At 33.1% G+C, this 18282-nt stretch overlaps 1 protein-coding gene across 3 annotated transcripts in view; it reads right to left on the minus strand.

Annotated features, from left to right (window-relative positions):
• Window positions 1–18282, minus strand: part of LOC126883268 (transcriptional regulator ATRX-like) — a 442769-nt gene that overhangs the window by 278590 nt on the left and 145897 nt on the right. For all 3 annotated transcript variants that reach the window (XM_050648594.1, XM_050648595.1, XM_050648593.1), the window contains one exon: window positions 11473–11656. In XM_050648594.1, coding sequence (XP_050504551.1) covers window positions 11473–11656 — 184 coding nt within the window. The remainder of the gene's footprint in view (window positions 1–11472; window positions 11657–18282) is intronic.

The raw sequence follows: 18282 nt of genomic DNA on the forward strand, positions 1-18282 counted from the left end.
GTTCTTTATTTGCTACATTTACACATACAGGGTGTTTCATTAGTAATTGTCCATATAGTAACTGGTGAAACCTTAGCACAAAATATGAAGATTTAACCTAAAACACTTAAATAAATTATTCCTCCTTATCGAGATACAGAGTGTTTTATTACAAATATCCTAAAATGATTTTAGCCCATTGTTTTAACACCTTCCAATATTTTTTTGTTCAAACTTGACAAACGGTTTACACATGTTAGAGTACTTTATATATATAACATCGGTTTACAACGTTCTTCGACGTCTTCCGATTTCCAATCTCCATCTCGTTCTGTCATTCCATAGATCGTCCTCGAGTTCTCTGTCCCTGATTTCTCTATCAACTCCTTCTCTCCAACTTCTTCTAGGCCTTCCTGGTCTGCGCCTTCCTCTTGGTTGCCATTTAGAGGTTGGTTAGAGTACTTTAACTAGTGTTAAAAGATAGTTTTCTGCTGTTACCAGAGGCGTGCTGTAGGGATATATACTTAACTTTCCCCCTCACAATCTACGCCAATGTCGTAATAATCAGTTCAGCATGTTTTTTTGATTCTTTGTTACTTTTTACATAAATATCATCCTTTTGTCTAAATGCGGTGGAGTGAGTAATTTTGAAGTTATTTGCGTTTAAAGGTAATGGATTCAATAAGATTATGTACATATTTTAAACATTAAAAATCAGATTATGTGTTTAAAATACAGTCGACTCTCGTTAATTCGAAACTCGAGGGACTTTTAAAATATTACGAATTAATGAGTGTTTGAAATATCACATGGTTCGAAATTTGTGAGGGAAAATAAACATATCTTCGAATTATTAAGTGTTGATCAATTATTATTTATTAACTGCTATTCTATAACGATGACAAAAGTTTGGAGGTACATTCATGTACATACATGTATGTATTATTAATGTGAATTAATCAATCTTTCGAAAGAACTGTATTATACTGGTTTGCTTCAAAGCACATCTGCTGCTCCGAGTGCTCAATAATTTTTTTTAAGAGAAAAAAAGTGCCTGAAATGCTTTTTTATCACTTTCGTTTTGTAGACAGAAGGTTTGTAAGGTATCGAATGAGGATCTTGCTTCCTTAACTGACACCTCTACCTCTGACAACATCTTCATCTACTTGAACAAAGTCAGAAAAACTCACACTGCTGATGTCAACTAATGGTTCTATTGCTGGTTCTTCATCATCCATAAATATTGGAAGATTTTCCTGATCTTATTTTAAGAAACCGGATTTTTTGAAGCAGGTACAGAAAAAGAAAGTACAGAAGAAAAAGTACAGAAAACTGTACTTACTATAATCTTTCCGCATCTTTCTCTCTGCAACTTTGAATTGTCGAGTGCTGGAGGCCGATGAGTTCGAATTAACGCGTCGTTTTGTTATATAACAATGATTTTTTTCGTTCGAATTACCAAGTGCATAAAAATGTATTGATTTAGTTCGAAATATAAAGAGATTTTGTAGGGAACTCGTGATAACTTTGAATTATAGAGAGGTTCGAATTATCGCAGGTTTGAATTAACGCGAGTCGACTGTACACATAATCTTATCGAATCCTTTACCTTTAAACGCAAATAACTTGAAAACTACTCCCTCTATCGCATTGAGACAAGAGGAGGATATTTACGTAAAAAGTAACAAAGAATAAAAAAAAACATGCTGAAATGATTATTACGACAGTGGCGTAGATTGTGAGGGGGGAAAATTAAGTATATATCTAAAGAGCACGCCTCTGGTAACAGCGGAAAACTATCTTTTAACACTAAAGTATTCTAACATGTGTAAACCGTTTGTCAAGTTTGAACAAAAAATATTGAAAGGTGTTAAAACAATGGGCTAAAATCATTTTAAAATATTTGTAATAAAACACTCTGTATCTCGGTAAGAAGGAATATTTTATTTAATATGGACAATCACTAATAAAACACCGTGTATATAAAAGTAGTTTTAACTGTTTTCACAAAATGTTGTATTTTGTTTTTGTTTTTTTTTTTGTAAAATTTATAACTAATAAATTATTTTTTCTACTAGCGTGCAAAAATGTCTACTTTCGCGCACGCATTTTAGTTTAGAAAGTTTTACTTTTCCGCACGCGTGTTACTTTTCCGCACGCGTTTTACTTTTCCGCACGCGATTTACTTTTCCGCACGCGTGTTTATTTAGATATGTTAATATGGCCTTAAAGTAATTATAATACATGCAATAAACTAATATTTAGATATTATTTACTAATTTGTTTCAAATATATCTTATTGTGTTCATGTTTTAATGCAATTAACGCGAGAATTCGATGAAATAAAATCATTTTGACATAATATTCGAAAGTCAAATCAGTAGACCATAACAGTGGTTTTGAATCGTCGTCATGGAAACCAAGATCGTCGTCATGCTAACCAATTATGCTGTAACTTTGGTTTTGACAACCTTGTCAAAGAATTAATTTGTATATGTATTTTCATATTAATTAAATTAATTGATTAAGATTTGGTCATTTTTTAAAGACTCGTAGAAAAAATATTGTTCCTAACGCTTGCAGAAAGTCTCTTTTCCGCACTCGACTGCTTGCCGAACTTCCGCTTCGCGTCGTTCGGCAAACTGCAGTCGCGTGCGGAAAAGTATGACTTTCTGCACTTGTTAGGAAAATAACTATGTCCACCTACCTCTACCGAAAGTATACTTTTCCGGACCTGATTGTAGGGAGCAAAGTTGTACTTTTCCTCCCTAGGGAGTAAAAGTAAAAGTGACGTCATGGTATTTCATTCATGAAATATAACTTATTGACGCCCTGTACAATATCTATTTTCTATTACGTAAGTATCTATACATTTTAACGTTTATTTAAAACACTGTTTAGTTACATTAGTTAACTCTATTTAGTTAACTCTGTTGGTTAGTTACATAAATAAATTAAGTAAAAAGGAAAAAATGACTTGCTATTTGAGGAACGTGGAAAAACCATATGTATAACATGGGAGTAAAGTGCCTTTTCCTCTCTTGAATGATTACTGCCCTCCGCTACGCGTCGGGCAGTAAACTTCATTCTCGGGACGAAAAGTAGCACTTTCCTCCCTTGTTATACAAATAGCTATTTCCTTCTTTATTTGTTACACTTACATACAAAAGTAGTTTTTAATTTTTTCAAAAATTTTGTATGTTGTGGTTGTGTTTTTTTTGTAAAATTTATTACTCATAAATTATATTCCTTTCTTTATCTGCTACATTGTTACATTTATTACCAGCTTGGTAATAGTAATCGTAAATTGTCAGTTTTAGACAATTCAGTCGTGGTTTACTTAAACTTTGAAACGATTTTGACCCGTAATTAATAATTTGCTGCGAAAAATGAAAATATCCCGAAAACTAATAAATTTAAACATAGGGAATGTTATATAAAAATTATAGTACGGTAATGGTCATTTTGGATAGTGATATAAAATACCATAAAAAGTTCCATTTAAAATTACTGAGAAAATAATGTACTTGCGTTTTGACTCACCCTGTATTCAATATACCTAAAGAAAATTAGCAATATCATGAAAATTTTAAAAATAAATAAAAAAATATGGCATCAACAATCCATTGCTTTTGTGTTTATTTTTATTTATACAGTCAGTTGAACTTGTTCCGATTTTCATATAAAATTGGTTATAACTTTATAGATACCATGTAAAACATAACAAACCTTTATATTTTTGTAATGGAGAAGTTAAGAAGATTTCGAATATAAAATAAAATACAGGGTGTTCCATTTAAAAAAACATAAGTTTGGTCTGCCACTATGTTATCGAACACCCTGTAACATTCTAATTAATTTTGAAATGTGAAGCTCAAAGTTGGCTACAATTTTTGTTATTAACTTTTATTGATATCACTCTGTATATTGCCGTATATTATATTTTGAAGTATGAAGTAGTTTAAAGTTGTGAGGTTTAATATTTTTAAGTCCATACTTCATGTAATAGAATACTAAATACTTAACATTTCAGTAGTGTTTTCGAATATTTTCGGTCGCAGAATATGTTAATGAAAGTGACTGCGTAAACTTTGATGTCTTATTATTTCTTTTTATCTCTTTATTTCCAAAAGGGGTAGCTTTTTAATTTCTTTTAGAGAAATGCTATTCACTCCAACATGTGAGGGTTATATGTTAGCGTTATTGAAGACTGGATATTTGGTTTTCCCGACACTGATTTTTATACCATAACTGTTGCAGTTAGTATTCACTATTTGCAAATTTGAAAGTAATTGCAGTCAGTTCTTTGCTGTTCCTACAAATAATACTGTGTCGTTACTGTACCAAATATTATTTATAGCCTGTCTTATCGCTTGCTTGCTAGTGGACTTATAGCAGATCTCTCTCTCTCTTCTCTCTCTCTCTCTCTCCTCTCTTTTTCTCTCTCGTCGTTTCCCCATTACTGAGGATCGTGATTTCTTCCAATATTCCTAACATTTTTTTTCCATTTAGAAAGAGTTTCCAACTGAATTCTTAATTTGGTCAGATCATCTAGTTAGTGATCGTCCTCTTGATCTTCTCCCCGGAACGTTTCCAGAAACAATTAATTTCTCCAAACTATCGTCACCTCTACGAACCATGTGACCGAAGAATTACAGAATTCGTTGCAGACATATTATTGTAAACAGCCTTTTTTTAATCTCGAGTTGGTTTAGAATGGAAACGTTTGTCCCATGAGATGTCCAAGGTATGCGCAGAATTCTTCTCCAGCAGCACATATCAAAGGCATGAATTTTTTGGCGCCCGTGTGCGCGAAGAGTCCAAGTCTCTGAACCGTATAGAAATATTGAGAATAAAAGGGCATTCTCCAGTCTCATCTGGTATTTTGAGAGATAGATCTGTCTTTTCAAACTTTAGTTAGGTGACTCGTCGCATTTTTTGCCATACCAATACGTCTCTGAACTTCTGCTTCACAGTTACCATTGTTAGTTACACTGGACCCGAGATAGACAAAGCTGTTTACTATCTGGTATTCCTGTTTGGTACCATTATTTTTGTCTTAGCTTTATTGATTTTCAGACAGACTTTATTGCTTTTTTTAACTCTTCGCAGGAGATCAAACATTTCTTGTTCATTTGCTGCTAAAAGTGTAGTTTCATCAGCAAATCTTAAATTGGAGATATTCCTACCAGCTACTGTTACTCCACCGGCCCATATTTCTAAAGCCAACCTCATGACATGTTCACCATATGTAAATGTTGAATAAGTCAGGTGACAACACGCATCCTTGTCTAACACCTCTCTCGGTCTTGAATTAGTTTGAGAACTTCTGATCTGGTCGTACTGTTGCTATATTGGACTGGAACAGATTTTTAATAAGTGTCACCAGGTGCATTGGTATGCCCATTTTTATTAAAATGGACCCCAGATTTATCCAGCTTACACAATCAAATCGCCTGTGTAGTTCTAATACCTCTTAACTCACAAAAATTGAAAAATGCGTTTTTTGCAGATTTTTATAATGTAAAGCTAAACTCACATGTCCAAAAAACCTTGTAAGCCATACTTCAGTATTTATATTATTAAATGGGTTTCTAATAGTTCGTATCCCCATTGCTTAGAGTATGAATAGCAATAGTTCTTCTTGTCTCCTGAACAATCGCGATTTTGGGGTTACGAGGTATTAGAAAGACACAGACGAAATGCCTTTTGGCAGTCAACGAAGCATATAATCATAGGTACTTGAAATTCTCTAGACTTTTCAATGAGTTGTCTCAGGTCCAGGATTTGTTCCCTTGTACCTTTACCCTTTACAAACCCCGCTTGTTCCTGAGGTATTTGGTAATGTAGATAGGTTTTTAATCTGTTTTTGATGATATGCAACAGGATTTTACTAGAATGTGTTATTAGTGACAGTGTGCGGTAGTTTTCAGATCTGGTACAGCATTTCTCATGATCATCTTTCAGTGCGTCACAGTTTTTCGATTTCTTTCTAACGCCTTAAATTGTATGTGACAGAAAAAAAGGCACGTCGGTGATTACATTTCGTCGGTGACATTTTTATAACATTTATTCTAGTTATTCTAGTTGTCGATAGATGGCACCATAATAAAAAAATATTTTTTTTTAATTAGATAATATTACAAATATAATCTGTATCATTTATAAGACTATACAAATCAAAGAAAATACCATTTTATAAATGCAAGAAACGCATTTGATTTGTTTTTATTCCAAATTGAAAATAAAATGTGACAACTGTCAGATTTAACTAAAATGTCATGTTAGAATAAATGTCATAAATGTGTATTATCACGGACTTACCCTTTTTCCTATCATTTGTTACGCACTGAAAAATGATCATGAAAAGGACAATAGTAGTTCCTTTTTTTGTAGCGGGATATAAATTGGGGTATACCAATCAGATGGCCATGTTCCTAAATTCCAAACAGCGACACAGCTTATATATAGCAGATACTTTCACTGTAAACATAGCAATGGTGAGCAGATGCACTGCTCTCAGTATTTCTACTTCTTGTGATATTTATTCCATTTATGTACAGGCTATTTAACGAACGTAAAACATTAGACATATCTGAGAATAATCACATCTTAAATTTTAAAATCTACACTTCCACATATCTTCCAATTATTCATTAAGCCCACCTCAAAATTCTGGAACCTTGTACCAGCTTGTACGGGTCTAGCGGATGGGGAGTACTTGGAGAGTTTTGGAGTCACTTGGTAATCTCCAAAAAGTGTTGGCCACCTGCAATCTAATGCATCGCAGTCATGCAAGATATAGTTGACTGTTTCAGGTTCTCTGCCATAGTTCAGTAAGAAAGTCTGTTATGAGTCTGAACTACTTGTCTTCAGTACTATAATCTTATTATTAGCGCATGCATCTACGTTCAATTTACATTTTGCCATGTGCTTGACCGGGTATACTTTCCCAGTGAGAGTTTCGTTGTTTTCGACCAAGCTTTTTCCGACCGCGGACGGTTCCTTTTAACACCCCTACGACCTGCTCTAGACGAAGTATTTTTTAGCTAATTCTCTTTTGGCAAGTTCATCAGCTCCCTCATGGCCTTGTATTTCCCAGTGACCTGGATCCCATACTATGTCGAGTTCTTCTAGACATTCTCACATTAGCCTACAGTTCACATAAGAGCTTCTAAAAGCCTCACTTAATTATCTGTGCATATGTTGATTCGCTTCAGTTCGAAAGACCTCATATTAATTCCTGTAGCACAATGTAATATTTCATACATTTCTGCCTGAAATAAAGAGGTATATTCTCTTAGTAGAATAGAGATGATTAAATTTCCTCCACTATTGAAAATTCCTGCAATCGCGACCGCGGTTCAGTTCTGCACTGGAAATACATAAATAACAATCAAAGTCACCAGATCAATATCATCAGATACGTTTTCTCATTGCACTTAATTGCAAAGTTTTATAAATAGTCCTGGATCCCGCGTACCAAATAAAAGATTATTAATAGCAAGCTGAAAATATGTTCATATCTTAACGGTGTCGGGTCGGACAAACTTTGATGTATGGGGAAGAACACTGGAACACTGAAAAACACAGGAACAGGGGAAGCTTTAATTGTGGAATGTGATATACATGTCATCCTGACAAGTTTATGATTGTGAAAACTTGTTATTTTTTAAGTTTAATAAATATCCAACGTTATATAATATATGAAAAAGTGTTCATCCGATACAAATGTTGAGCATTTTAACCAGTCCGATACGTAGAACATGTCATATGACAGGAATAATGTTGGTGATGGATAGCAGTCTTATTTTTGCATGAGAGTTTAATAAAAGGGAAAACAATTTATTGGAAGTTCTGTCCGACAAAATTCATGGGAAATTTTCGTAGTCCGACGTTGGAAACCTGTAAGATATAGACAGTTTCGAACGTCGGACTACGAAAAATTCCCATGAATTTTGTCTGACAGAACTTCCAACTGATTTTTTATCTTTTCATTACAATATCATGCAAAATTCAGACTGCTATTTATCATCAACATAATTCTTGTCTTTTAACAAGTTCTACGTATCAGACTGGTTAAAATGCCCAACATTTTTGTCGGGACAAACATTTTTTCACATATTATATAGCGTTGGCTATTGACCAGTTTTCGCAATTATAAACTTGTCAGGATGACAGGTTTATTACGTTCCACAATTTAGTATGGTATAACCAGACCCAAACCCAGACATCCAAAGTGAAAGTTATCCTCCAACACCAAATTGTTCTATATGGTCCACATAATGTTCACAAAAAACTCACCATTTTGAGCGTCGGGTTTGGGGGGAGAGGGGGGAGAAATTGGTAAATTCGTAGTTTTTTTAGGTTTTTCGTCGATATTTCTAAAACTATGCGGTTTAGCATGAACAACCTTCTATACAAAAATGTTCGACATTAAATTTGAAATAAAAAAGGCCCTATGCATAATCCTTCTAAAATGAACGGTTCCAAAGTTACGGAGGTAGTATAGTATAATCAACTATTTATAATGGAAAATAAGCCACAATTTTACCAAAAAAAGATTTTATTAACGTTCGAAGCCCAAATCGGGTTTCGTTGTCAAAATACAAAATACTACTAAAATAAACAAAAATGTTGTTGCTAAGTAAAAAAAAATTCTTCTAATAATTTATTTAATCTGACTCATTTATATTGGCAATTCAGACGTATATTATACATTTTAAAGTTGAAGACTTTAAAATGATATCGTCAATATTTATGAGTTGCGTTCCTGGGACGACTTTACTAAAAGATGATTACATGAAATCAATCCCAACTCAAGAATATCTGTCACAAAAAATATCATAGCATGTGATCTGTCTTTAAAAAGACAACCAAATGCAACGATGACAGTAAAATTCTCGCGTTAGGGATTCCATAGTAAATCACGAGGGAAACCCAGGAAAAAAACCTCGTGATACTATCCCGACATCGTAAGTATTTGGTCTTACATTTAATTTACTTTCAAAAAACTAATACCAAATTCTGACTTTAATATGTTTAAATTATAAATAATATTAATAATACATAGATATACAATAAGTAATACTAAAATATAAAATTTGTACTAACTCGATATGTTATTGACTTACTAATCGTGGTATTTTCTTTCTATGGACTTCCTCTTTCAGTATGGGTAACCACATCCTACTGCATTCTACCGAGGAATTTGCGACACAATTGGTTTCATTTAGCATAATTAGAGCCGCTTCTTTGATTTTTCTCTTTTTACTATCTGATTCTTTCAGGACTATACTTGAATCTCTCCATTGAACTCTATGTTCATTATCCCATGCATGTTGACATATTTGAGATCTATCGAATTCTCTATTTTTAATATAAGACTGATGTTCACTTATTCTAACGTTTAATGGTCTTGATGTTTCACCTAAATAAAATTGTTCGCATTCACAAGGTATTTTATAAATGCAATTCCTTGTTCGTTCTTGTTCATTGTTAGGTTTAGTTTTAGATAGAATAGATCTCAATGTGTTTGTTTTTTTTTGAATGCTGTTAAAATGTTGAATGTATTTCCTATTGTTTTAAGTTTCTCGGATAGTCCTTTTATATACATAATATGGTATTGATATTTTCCTCGTATTATTTCTTGTGAATGTTGTAGGATCCCGTTCTAAGTTGTTCTGTTCCATTCGATCCAATCTTGACAATTCCTTATTTATAAACGATAAAGGATAATCATTTTTTAATAAAACAGATGTTAACAATTGTTTTTCTTCTAAAAATGAATTTTCGTTAGAACAAGTAATTTTGGTTCTATCATATAAGGATTTAATGATTCCCTTTTTAACGTTGATGTTGTGATTTAATTTGTAATAGTATAGTATAATTGGTCCAAAAAATGGCCTAACCCAGACATTCAAAGTAAAAGTTTTCCTCCAACACCAAATTGTTCTGTATGGTCCACATAGTGTTCAGTAAAAAGTTACACCATTTTGAGCGTCCCGTTTGGAGGGGGGGGGGAAGATGAGGGAGAAATAGGTAAATTAGTAGTTTTTTCACGTTTTTCGTCAATATTTCTAAAACTATGCTTTAGCGTAAACAATGTTTGTATATAAAAATGTTCTAAATAAAAATTAAAATAAAAAAGATCCTATACATAATTGTTAAAAAATCAACGCTTCCAGAGTAACGGAGGGTGAAAAGTGGAGGTTTTCGATACTTTTTATATTGTTTGGGCAATGTATAATATTATTACTGATGAAAGACATTTTCTTTAACAGGATTGTGTTTTGTAAATAAAATCTGCTATTTCAGTGGCTGATGGTATGTTAGTGATAAGCCCTTGAAGAAACGTCAACCTCACCACCCAAAATCATCATCAATTGCCGAAATAATATAAAAAGTATCGAAAACCTCCACTTTTCACCCTCCGTAACTCTGGAACCGTTGATTTTATAACAATTATGTATAGGAACTTTTTGTTTTAAATTTTATGTAGAACATTTTGGTATAGAACACTGTTTACGCTAAAGCATAGTTTTAGAAATATTGACGAAAAAGTCAAAATCTACTAATTTACCGACTTCCCCCCGATCTCCCCCCCAAACCGGACCCTCAAAATGGTGTAACTTTTTGCTGAATAATATGTGGACTATATAGAACAATTTGGTGTTGGAAGAAAACTTTTACTTTGGATGTCTGGGTTAGGCCTTTTTTGGACCAATTATACTATACTACCTCCGTAACTTTGGAACCATTCATTTTAAAGGATTATGCATCTGGCCTTTTTTATTTCAAATTTATTGTAGAACATTTTTGTATAGAAGGTTGTTCACGCTAAACCGCATAGTTTATGAAATATTGACGAAAAACATAAAAAAACTACGAATTTACCGATTTCTTCCCCCTCTCCCCCCAAACCCGACGCTCAAATTGGTGTGACTTTTTTCTGAACATTATGTGGACCATATAGAACAATTTGGTGTTGGAGGATAACTTTCACTTTGGATGTCTGGGTTATGCCATTATTTGGATCAATTGTATCATACTAAATTAAAGCTTCCCCTGTTCCAGGTTCCCATACATCAAAGTTTGTCCGACTCGACACCGCTAAGCTATGAACAAATTTTCAGCTTGCTATATAACCTTTTATTAGGACTAATATTGTTCTTTCAGTTTTGAAGATACTCACTTGGATTCATACTTTATTCCAACCTTGTATATATAAAAAAATACTTTACACGTTATTGTGTTATACAAATGATAAACAAATGCTATCAAAAATAGTAACGGTATATATAGGTTTATTCCAACAAAACTAGAAACCGTCCATGTAACGATCACTGTCCTGCGCAGTACCATGGAACGTATTATTTCGTTCCCATGGAACCCATGAAACGTTAATTATCTAGTAACGTGATCGTTACATGACGGTTCTTCGTCGTGTTGGAACAAACCTATTATGTACTTATACATGACCTAAAAAATTACCTTTTGTCTATCTTTTTCATTGGCATCTTCTGGCGTTTTCTTTTTTTTCTTTTCCTTGTTAACGGATTCATCACTATCACTGCTACTATCGCTGTCGGCCTCGGATCCTTTTTCCAAATTGTTGCGAATCGCTTCAGCAACAGCTGCATCGAGTTTATCAAGTTGATCGGAATCAAGATTGAAACTGAAATAATCTTCTATTAGATACACAACTCATTGGCATGTTTAAATGTTACATTACTTCACCATTTTAAACCACCCAATTTGAGTCAAAAACATTTTTGGGTCTCTGATTTGTCTCAAACTTGGTGTATAGCTACTGCGTAACATAAAAATAAGACATTTAAGCCCGAACAGTGTTTTAAATATCATTTTTTGGCATTTTACGCGATTTGGTATTTATTTAAATAAATGTGTATATTTTATCATAAGGTATCATCATCATCATTCTCTTTGTCTTATCCCTATGCGGGGTCGGCTTCTCTAATTGCATTTCTCCACACAATTCTATCTTGGATCATATCAATATTAATCCCCTTTACCAACATGTCCAGCCTAATCGTCTCCTCCCAGGTTTTTTTTCTTTGGTCCGACTCCTTCCAGGAATCTGCGCGTCAGCAATTCTTCGTATTGGGTGATTAGCGTCTCGACTTTGAACATGACCAAACCATCTTAACCTATGCTTCCTCATTTTGGCATTAACTGGTGTCACACCTAGACTTCCTCTAACATACTCATTTTCAATTTTATCCTTTTTCGAAATTGAAATTTATCAGTCTTTCCCACACCTGTCCTAACACTAGTCGTCACTCCCTCATACATATCTCTCACAATCTTTACATATTCACCAGGAAGTCCTTTCTTATTGAGTGCCCACCACAGACTCTCTCGAAGAATTCTATCATATGCTTTCTCAAGATCAATGAATACCATATGAGCGTTTGTTTCTTTATTCCTGTATTTTTCCATCAATTGCCTTATAATGAAAATTGCATCTGTTGTTGATCTGCCCTGTATGAAGCCAAATTGATTATTGGATATTTCGTTCTTCACGTATCCGTGTATGTATATTTTATCATAAGGTATCAATAGAAAAATAATGTTTCAACAGAAGGGACTTAATCATATCATTTAACGGCATTATAACAAGTTATTTTGATGTTTTCGATTAAATTTTAGTGTAGAAAGCGTTAAAACGCCATTTTTTACACTTTCCTGAATTCCCAACATACATAATATCCCTAGATTTGGTTGAAAATTTGCCCACAGATAGCCACAATACAGGACTTTAAGTGGTTAAAATGATTTTTATTATTTTACAATACAAAAAGTTAGATGCAATAATATGAGAATCAAAAATATACAGAGTGGGCCAAAGAAAACAGTCCACCTCGATATTTGGCAGTATTTATTGCATTTTAAGGAAATGACGAAACAGGTCAATTTTTGATCTAAGGACACATTTTTACGGTACATACATCTGTCATTTGTCAACCCCCTCCCTTCCACTTCTCCCACTCCTTATTTTGAAATAGGGAATAGGGGTTGTGTGCTAGCTCATTTGAAAGGTTATTCAATTCTCTATTCAGTAATATTAACATTGGACATAATTATTTATACAGGGTGTCCAAGAAAAATTATTTTGAACTAAATTAATTGACACAAAAAGAAGAATGTATGTAATTTATTTAACTCAAAATACATTCTACTGCTGACAGAAAACAGAAAAAAATGTTTATTTGATAAATAAACATTGTTTGTGGCTTAAATTCAATATTCAACCTACCAAGAGGCAGATGGGTGGCAGTTTGAACATTGAAATTAAGCGAAAAGCAAAATTAATTTATCAAAAACATTTAATTCTGTTTTGTGACAATAGTAGAATGTATCTGAATTAAATAAATTACATACATTCTTTTTTTGTGTCAATTAATTTAATTAAAAAAAAATTTCTTGGGCACCCTGTATACATAATTATGTTAATGTTTATATTACTAAATAGAGAATTGAATAAACTTTCAAATGAGCTAGCACACGACCTCTATTCCCCTATTTAAAAATAAGTGGAAGGGAGGGGGGTGACAAATGACAGATGCATGTATGGTTTGTTCAACAGTAAATGGTTGAATTCAATTAGTGCGGTCGTAAATATTATTAAATTTATCTGACCTGGCCCATTGTTAAGACCCACCCGGAGCGATAAGCCACCGAGGTAGACTGGTCTTTTGCAATTAACACTGACTAGACGGTACTCCCATAATAAAGCCTGAAATAAATTTTACCTGAAACCGGGCCTTTTATACTATTATCGGTTAATCCAGGATGTTTATAGTGGTAACTAATTGAACTCAACCATTTACTGTTAAACATACCATACCGTAAAATGTGTCTCCCTTAGATCAAAAATCGACCTGTTTCGTTATTTCCTTAAAATCAGATAAATACTGCCAAATACCGAGGTGGACTGTTTTCTTTGGCCCACTCTGTATAGTCCAGTCGGGATAGCATTTGACCTTGCATGCCGAGCTGCCCAAAATTTTATTTTTCTAATCTTTAGGGGGTTCAATAGTAGTGTTAATTTAAAATCGCGAATGAATTCCTCCGTTGCGTTAGTTTCCATCTTGATTTTAAAGGAGAACCGCTTTTGCTCAATGTCTCCGCCATTTTCAACTTTTCGACAAACAGCGTAAGGACTGTTATACACTTGGGAGCAAAAAAATCGGCTCACTCACTTAATTGTGGTTTACGCTTAGTAATTCCATGTTGTGTTCTTTGAATTAAAACAACTAATGCAAAAAAATATTGTCTCTTATAAAGCTTCCAAAAAATAGTTGTTTTATGCAAATTAGTAACGGGTTGTAAAATTTGCTTACTTCTGTATTTTTTAGAGAATGCAGCAAACATTGTAACGGGAATGTTCTACGCAATGTAAACCTCTATGAATTTGACAATGGTCGTTTCAGTCACTTTTTAAACGTTGATCTGTATGTGCACTTCGAAGTGGAGTAAGTAAATATTTTACAAATGGATACTTCACCAGTGACGGCGGCTCAGGTAATTACATAATTTACGAGAGGGTTATAGTCAGAGGACTGTCACCCGTCGCTTCCTTACGACATAGTCTGCAGTTTCAAGGGCTTACCGTCGATATCAGGAGACCGGTAGCTACTTTCGGGTCTGCGACGCGACGTGTAGTGACATAGAGCGATGATCGATTCCTTGTCCTGAATGTCTTGTGGAATCGGCACGCGAGAGGAGCTGAGCTTTAACAATACTTGAGGAATGTTCGAGGTGTCACCGTAGCTCAGTGGATAGTTAGGAGAAGACTTAAGGCTGCCAATTTGACTCCCAGACAAGCTAACACAGAGCTGAAATAGAACGCACGTCAGAAACAAACTCGACTTCAGTTTGCCCGAGAACATGTTAATTGGGACCTTGGGCAATGGAGCAAAGTTTTATCCTCTGATGAGAGTCGTATGTGCTTGTAAAGCAATGACAGTAGACGACGCGTCTATCGAAGGGCCGGAGAACCATTTCCCCAGTGTTGAAGTGTCAAAACAGTGACCTCTGGAGGTGGCTCGTGGATGGTTTGGGGTGATATATCTTTATAAGGAAAAACATAGCTTGTGTTCGTGCCCAGTGTTGGTCGCGGAGGGGATTTGACAGCAGATCGTTACTTACGGGTATTCTCCAAGACCGTTGTTCCTTACGCCGGCTACATAGGCGACGTAGTCTAGTAAAATAAAATTACACTACATGTAAATCAAAATGTAAATTCCTACAGGTTGAAACAAATTTTTTATCAAAGTTTAGGTGGGTACAAAAGATATTTTCCAGAAAGTATCCAAATCATACAAGGGGATCAATGTTTAAATAATTAAAAAGTCTATAGGATTGTTTTATGCAAAGTTGAAGGGTAAATCTTTCACATAAGACTTACTAAATTAAATTTGACCCCCTATTTATTTAAATAATTACACATAAAACTTTAAAAACAAATTTGCAAAAAATTATTTTTAGCATTTTAAATAAGCACTATAAAATATCTTATTTTACAGGAGAAGTTGCGCTATGTTATCAGTATTAATAAAAAAAATGGTCCAAAAATGTTTAATATTTTTTGAGATATTTAATTTGATTATTAAATGTTACTCTATTTTCAATTGCAAAAACGCGGTTGTTGCCAAAGAAATATTCACCTGTATTAAATCTTATTATTTTTATTTTTATGTATATTTTCGATAAATGTATTGATAAATTCAAATTTCAATTAAACTTCCCCCTAAAATGGCATTTGAAAATTATTCAAATTTGTTTATAATTTGTTTTTTTAATAACGTCGCGGGTTTTAAATATTTTGAAATGCTGTGTCGATAATTGGGTTCCTGGGAATTTTTGACTAATTAACAAAACTTTTTTGTCTTTTTCCTCTTCTTTTTTTTCTTGGAGTTATATTACTACGGGCCCTTTTAGGGTTAAGTTTCATTAAGAATGTCGAATCTCTAAGTTGTAGATTCTAGACCTAAAAATATTAAGATTAGTCTAAAATCACTTAAATAAAATGTGGCTACTTACTGAGTTACAGGGTGTTTTATTTAAAAATTTAAAAATTATTTTTACCAAATACTTTCAAACTATTTGACGTATCCTTATCATACTTGGCAGAAAGTGTGGGTACTATACAGTCTACTAAATTGTGATAACTAAAAGTTTCTAGCTACTATCAGAGGCCTACGATAGGGGATAGTTATTGGTTGACCCTTCCCAAATTCTACGCCACTGAGGGAATTACTATTTTAGCGAAATTTTTCGATTCTCCAATACTTTCTATGTAAATAATATACTCTTTACTGGTAACGATTAAGTCATTAGTTTTCGAGATATTGGACGTTAAAAATGAAACGGCATAGTTATTTTGATTCATTCATTTTAAACTTCCAATATCTCTCAAACTGATGACTTTATCGATACCAATAAAGTTATTTACATACAAAGTATTGGAGAATCGAAAAATTTCGCTAAAATAGCAATTGACTGAGTGGCGTAGAATTTGGGAAGGGTCAATCATTCACTATCCCCTATCGTACCCCTCTTGCACTAGCTAGAAACGTTTATTAATCACAATTTAGTAGGGTGTATAATAGCCACACTTTCTGCCAAGTATGATAAGGACACGTCAAATAGTTTTAAAGTACTTGGTAACAATAATTTTTAAATAAAACAACCTGTAACTCAGTAAGTCACATTTTATTTAAGAGATTTTAGTTAAATCTTAATATTTTTAGGTCTAGCATCTACAACTCAGATTCGACATTCTTAATAAAATTTAACCCTAAATGGGCCCGTAGTAATATAACTCCAAGAAAAAAAAAAGAAGCAAAAACGACAAAAAAATTTTGTTAATTAATAAAAAATTCCCAGGAACCCAATTATCGAAACGGCATTTCAAAATACTTAATCCCCGTGACGTTATTAAAAAAAACAAATTATAAACAAATTCGAATAATTTTCAAATGCTATTTTAGGGGGGAGTTTAATTGAAATTTGAATTTATCAATACATACTTAATCCCCGTGACGTTATTAAAAAAAAAAAACAAATTATAAACAAATTTGAATAATTTTCAAATGCTATTTTAGGGGGGAGTTCAATTGAAATTTGAATTTATCAATACATTTATCGAAAATATACATAGAAATAAAAATATTGAGATCTTAAGCAGGTGAATATTTCTTTGGCAACAACCGCGTTTTTGAAATTGAAAATATAGTAACATTTAATAAACAAATTCAATATCTCAAAAAATATTAAATATTTTTCGACCCATTTTTTTTGCTTAATACTGGTAACATAGCGCAACTTAGTCTGTAAAATAAGATATTTTATAATACTTATTTAAAACGCTAAAAATAATATTTTGCAAATTTGTTTTTAAAGTTTTATATACAATTATTTAAATAAATAGGGGGTCAAATTTAATTTAGTAAGTCTTATGTGAAAGATTTACCCTTCAACTTTGCAAAAAAAATCCCATAGACTTTCGTTAATAAGTGAATTACCTCAGCAGTTAAAAAAGTATTTTTTTTTGCAAAAATGACCCCTTTTTAATTATTTAAACAATGATCCCCTTGTATGATTTGGATACTTTCTTGAAAATATCTTTTGTACCCACCTAAACTTTGAAATAAAATTTGTTTTAACCTGTACGAATTTACATTTTGCCTTTTTTTATTTTATTAGGCTAACGGCTTCATGCTAATGCATGGTAACGCTCGACGTCACACAGTGCAGATTACGAACGATTACCTGGCCAACACAAATATAATAACAATGGACTGGGGTCCATTGAGTCCGGACATGAATCCCATCGAACACATATGGGATGAGCTCACAAACAAGGTTCGGATCCGTAATCCATCACCAGTGATAGTTTCGTAGCTAAAAACTACATTAGATAAAGAACGGGAAGTGATTCTTCAGCAATCAAAGTCTTAAATAACTTAAAACTTTGAATGTTAAGAAACTTAATAAGGTCCTTAAGATCTCGCATGGAAACTGTAACACAACGCAGAGATTTTTTATGTTAATGTACTTTTATGTTCATTACATAATGACTTTCATTCATAACATGTTTTCTCATATACAATATTAAGTTATCTTTGTAATGTTCTTTAGTTACTAACTTTATAAATATTGGTGTCATTACAATAAAAACGACTTCTGTTCACAATATTTTACTTCTAATTTTATCTATATGTGGATAGACACTTAAACAGCGTAGTAAAAAAATATAACTTATTTTACTTTTGA

This window comes from Diabrotica virgifera, chromosome 4 (genome assembly GCF_917563875.1).
Source record: "Diabrotica virgifera virgifera chromosome 4, PGI_DIABVI_V3a".
Lineage (NCBI taxonomy): Eukaryota > Metazoa > Arthropoda > Insecta > Coleoptera > Chrysomelidae > Diabrotica > Diabrotica virgifera.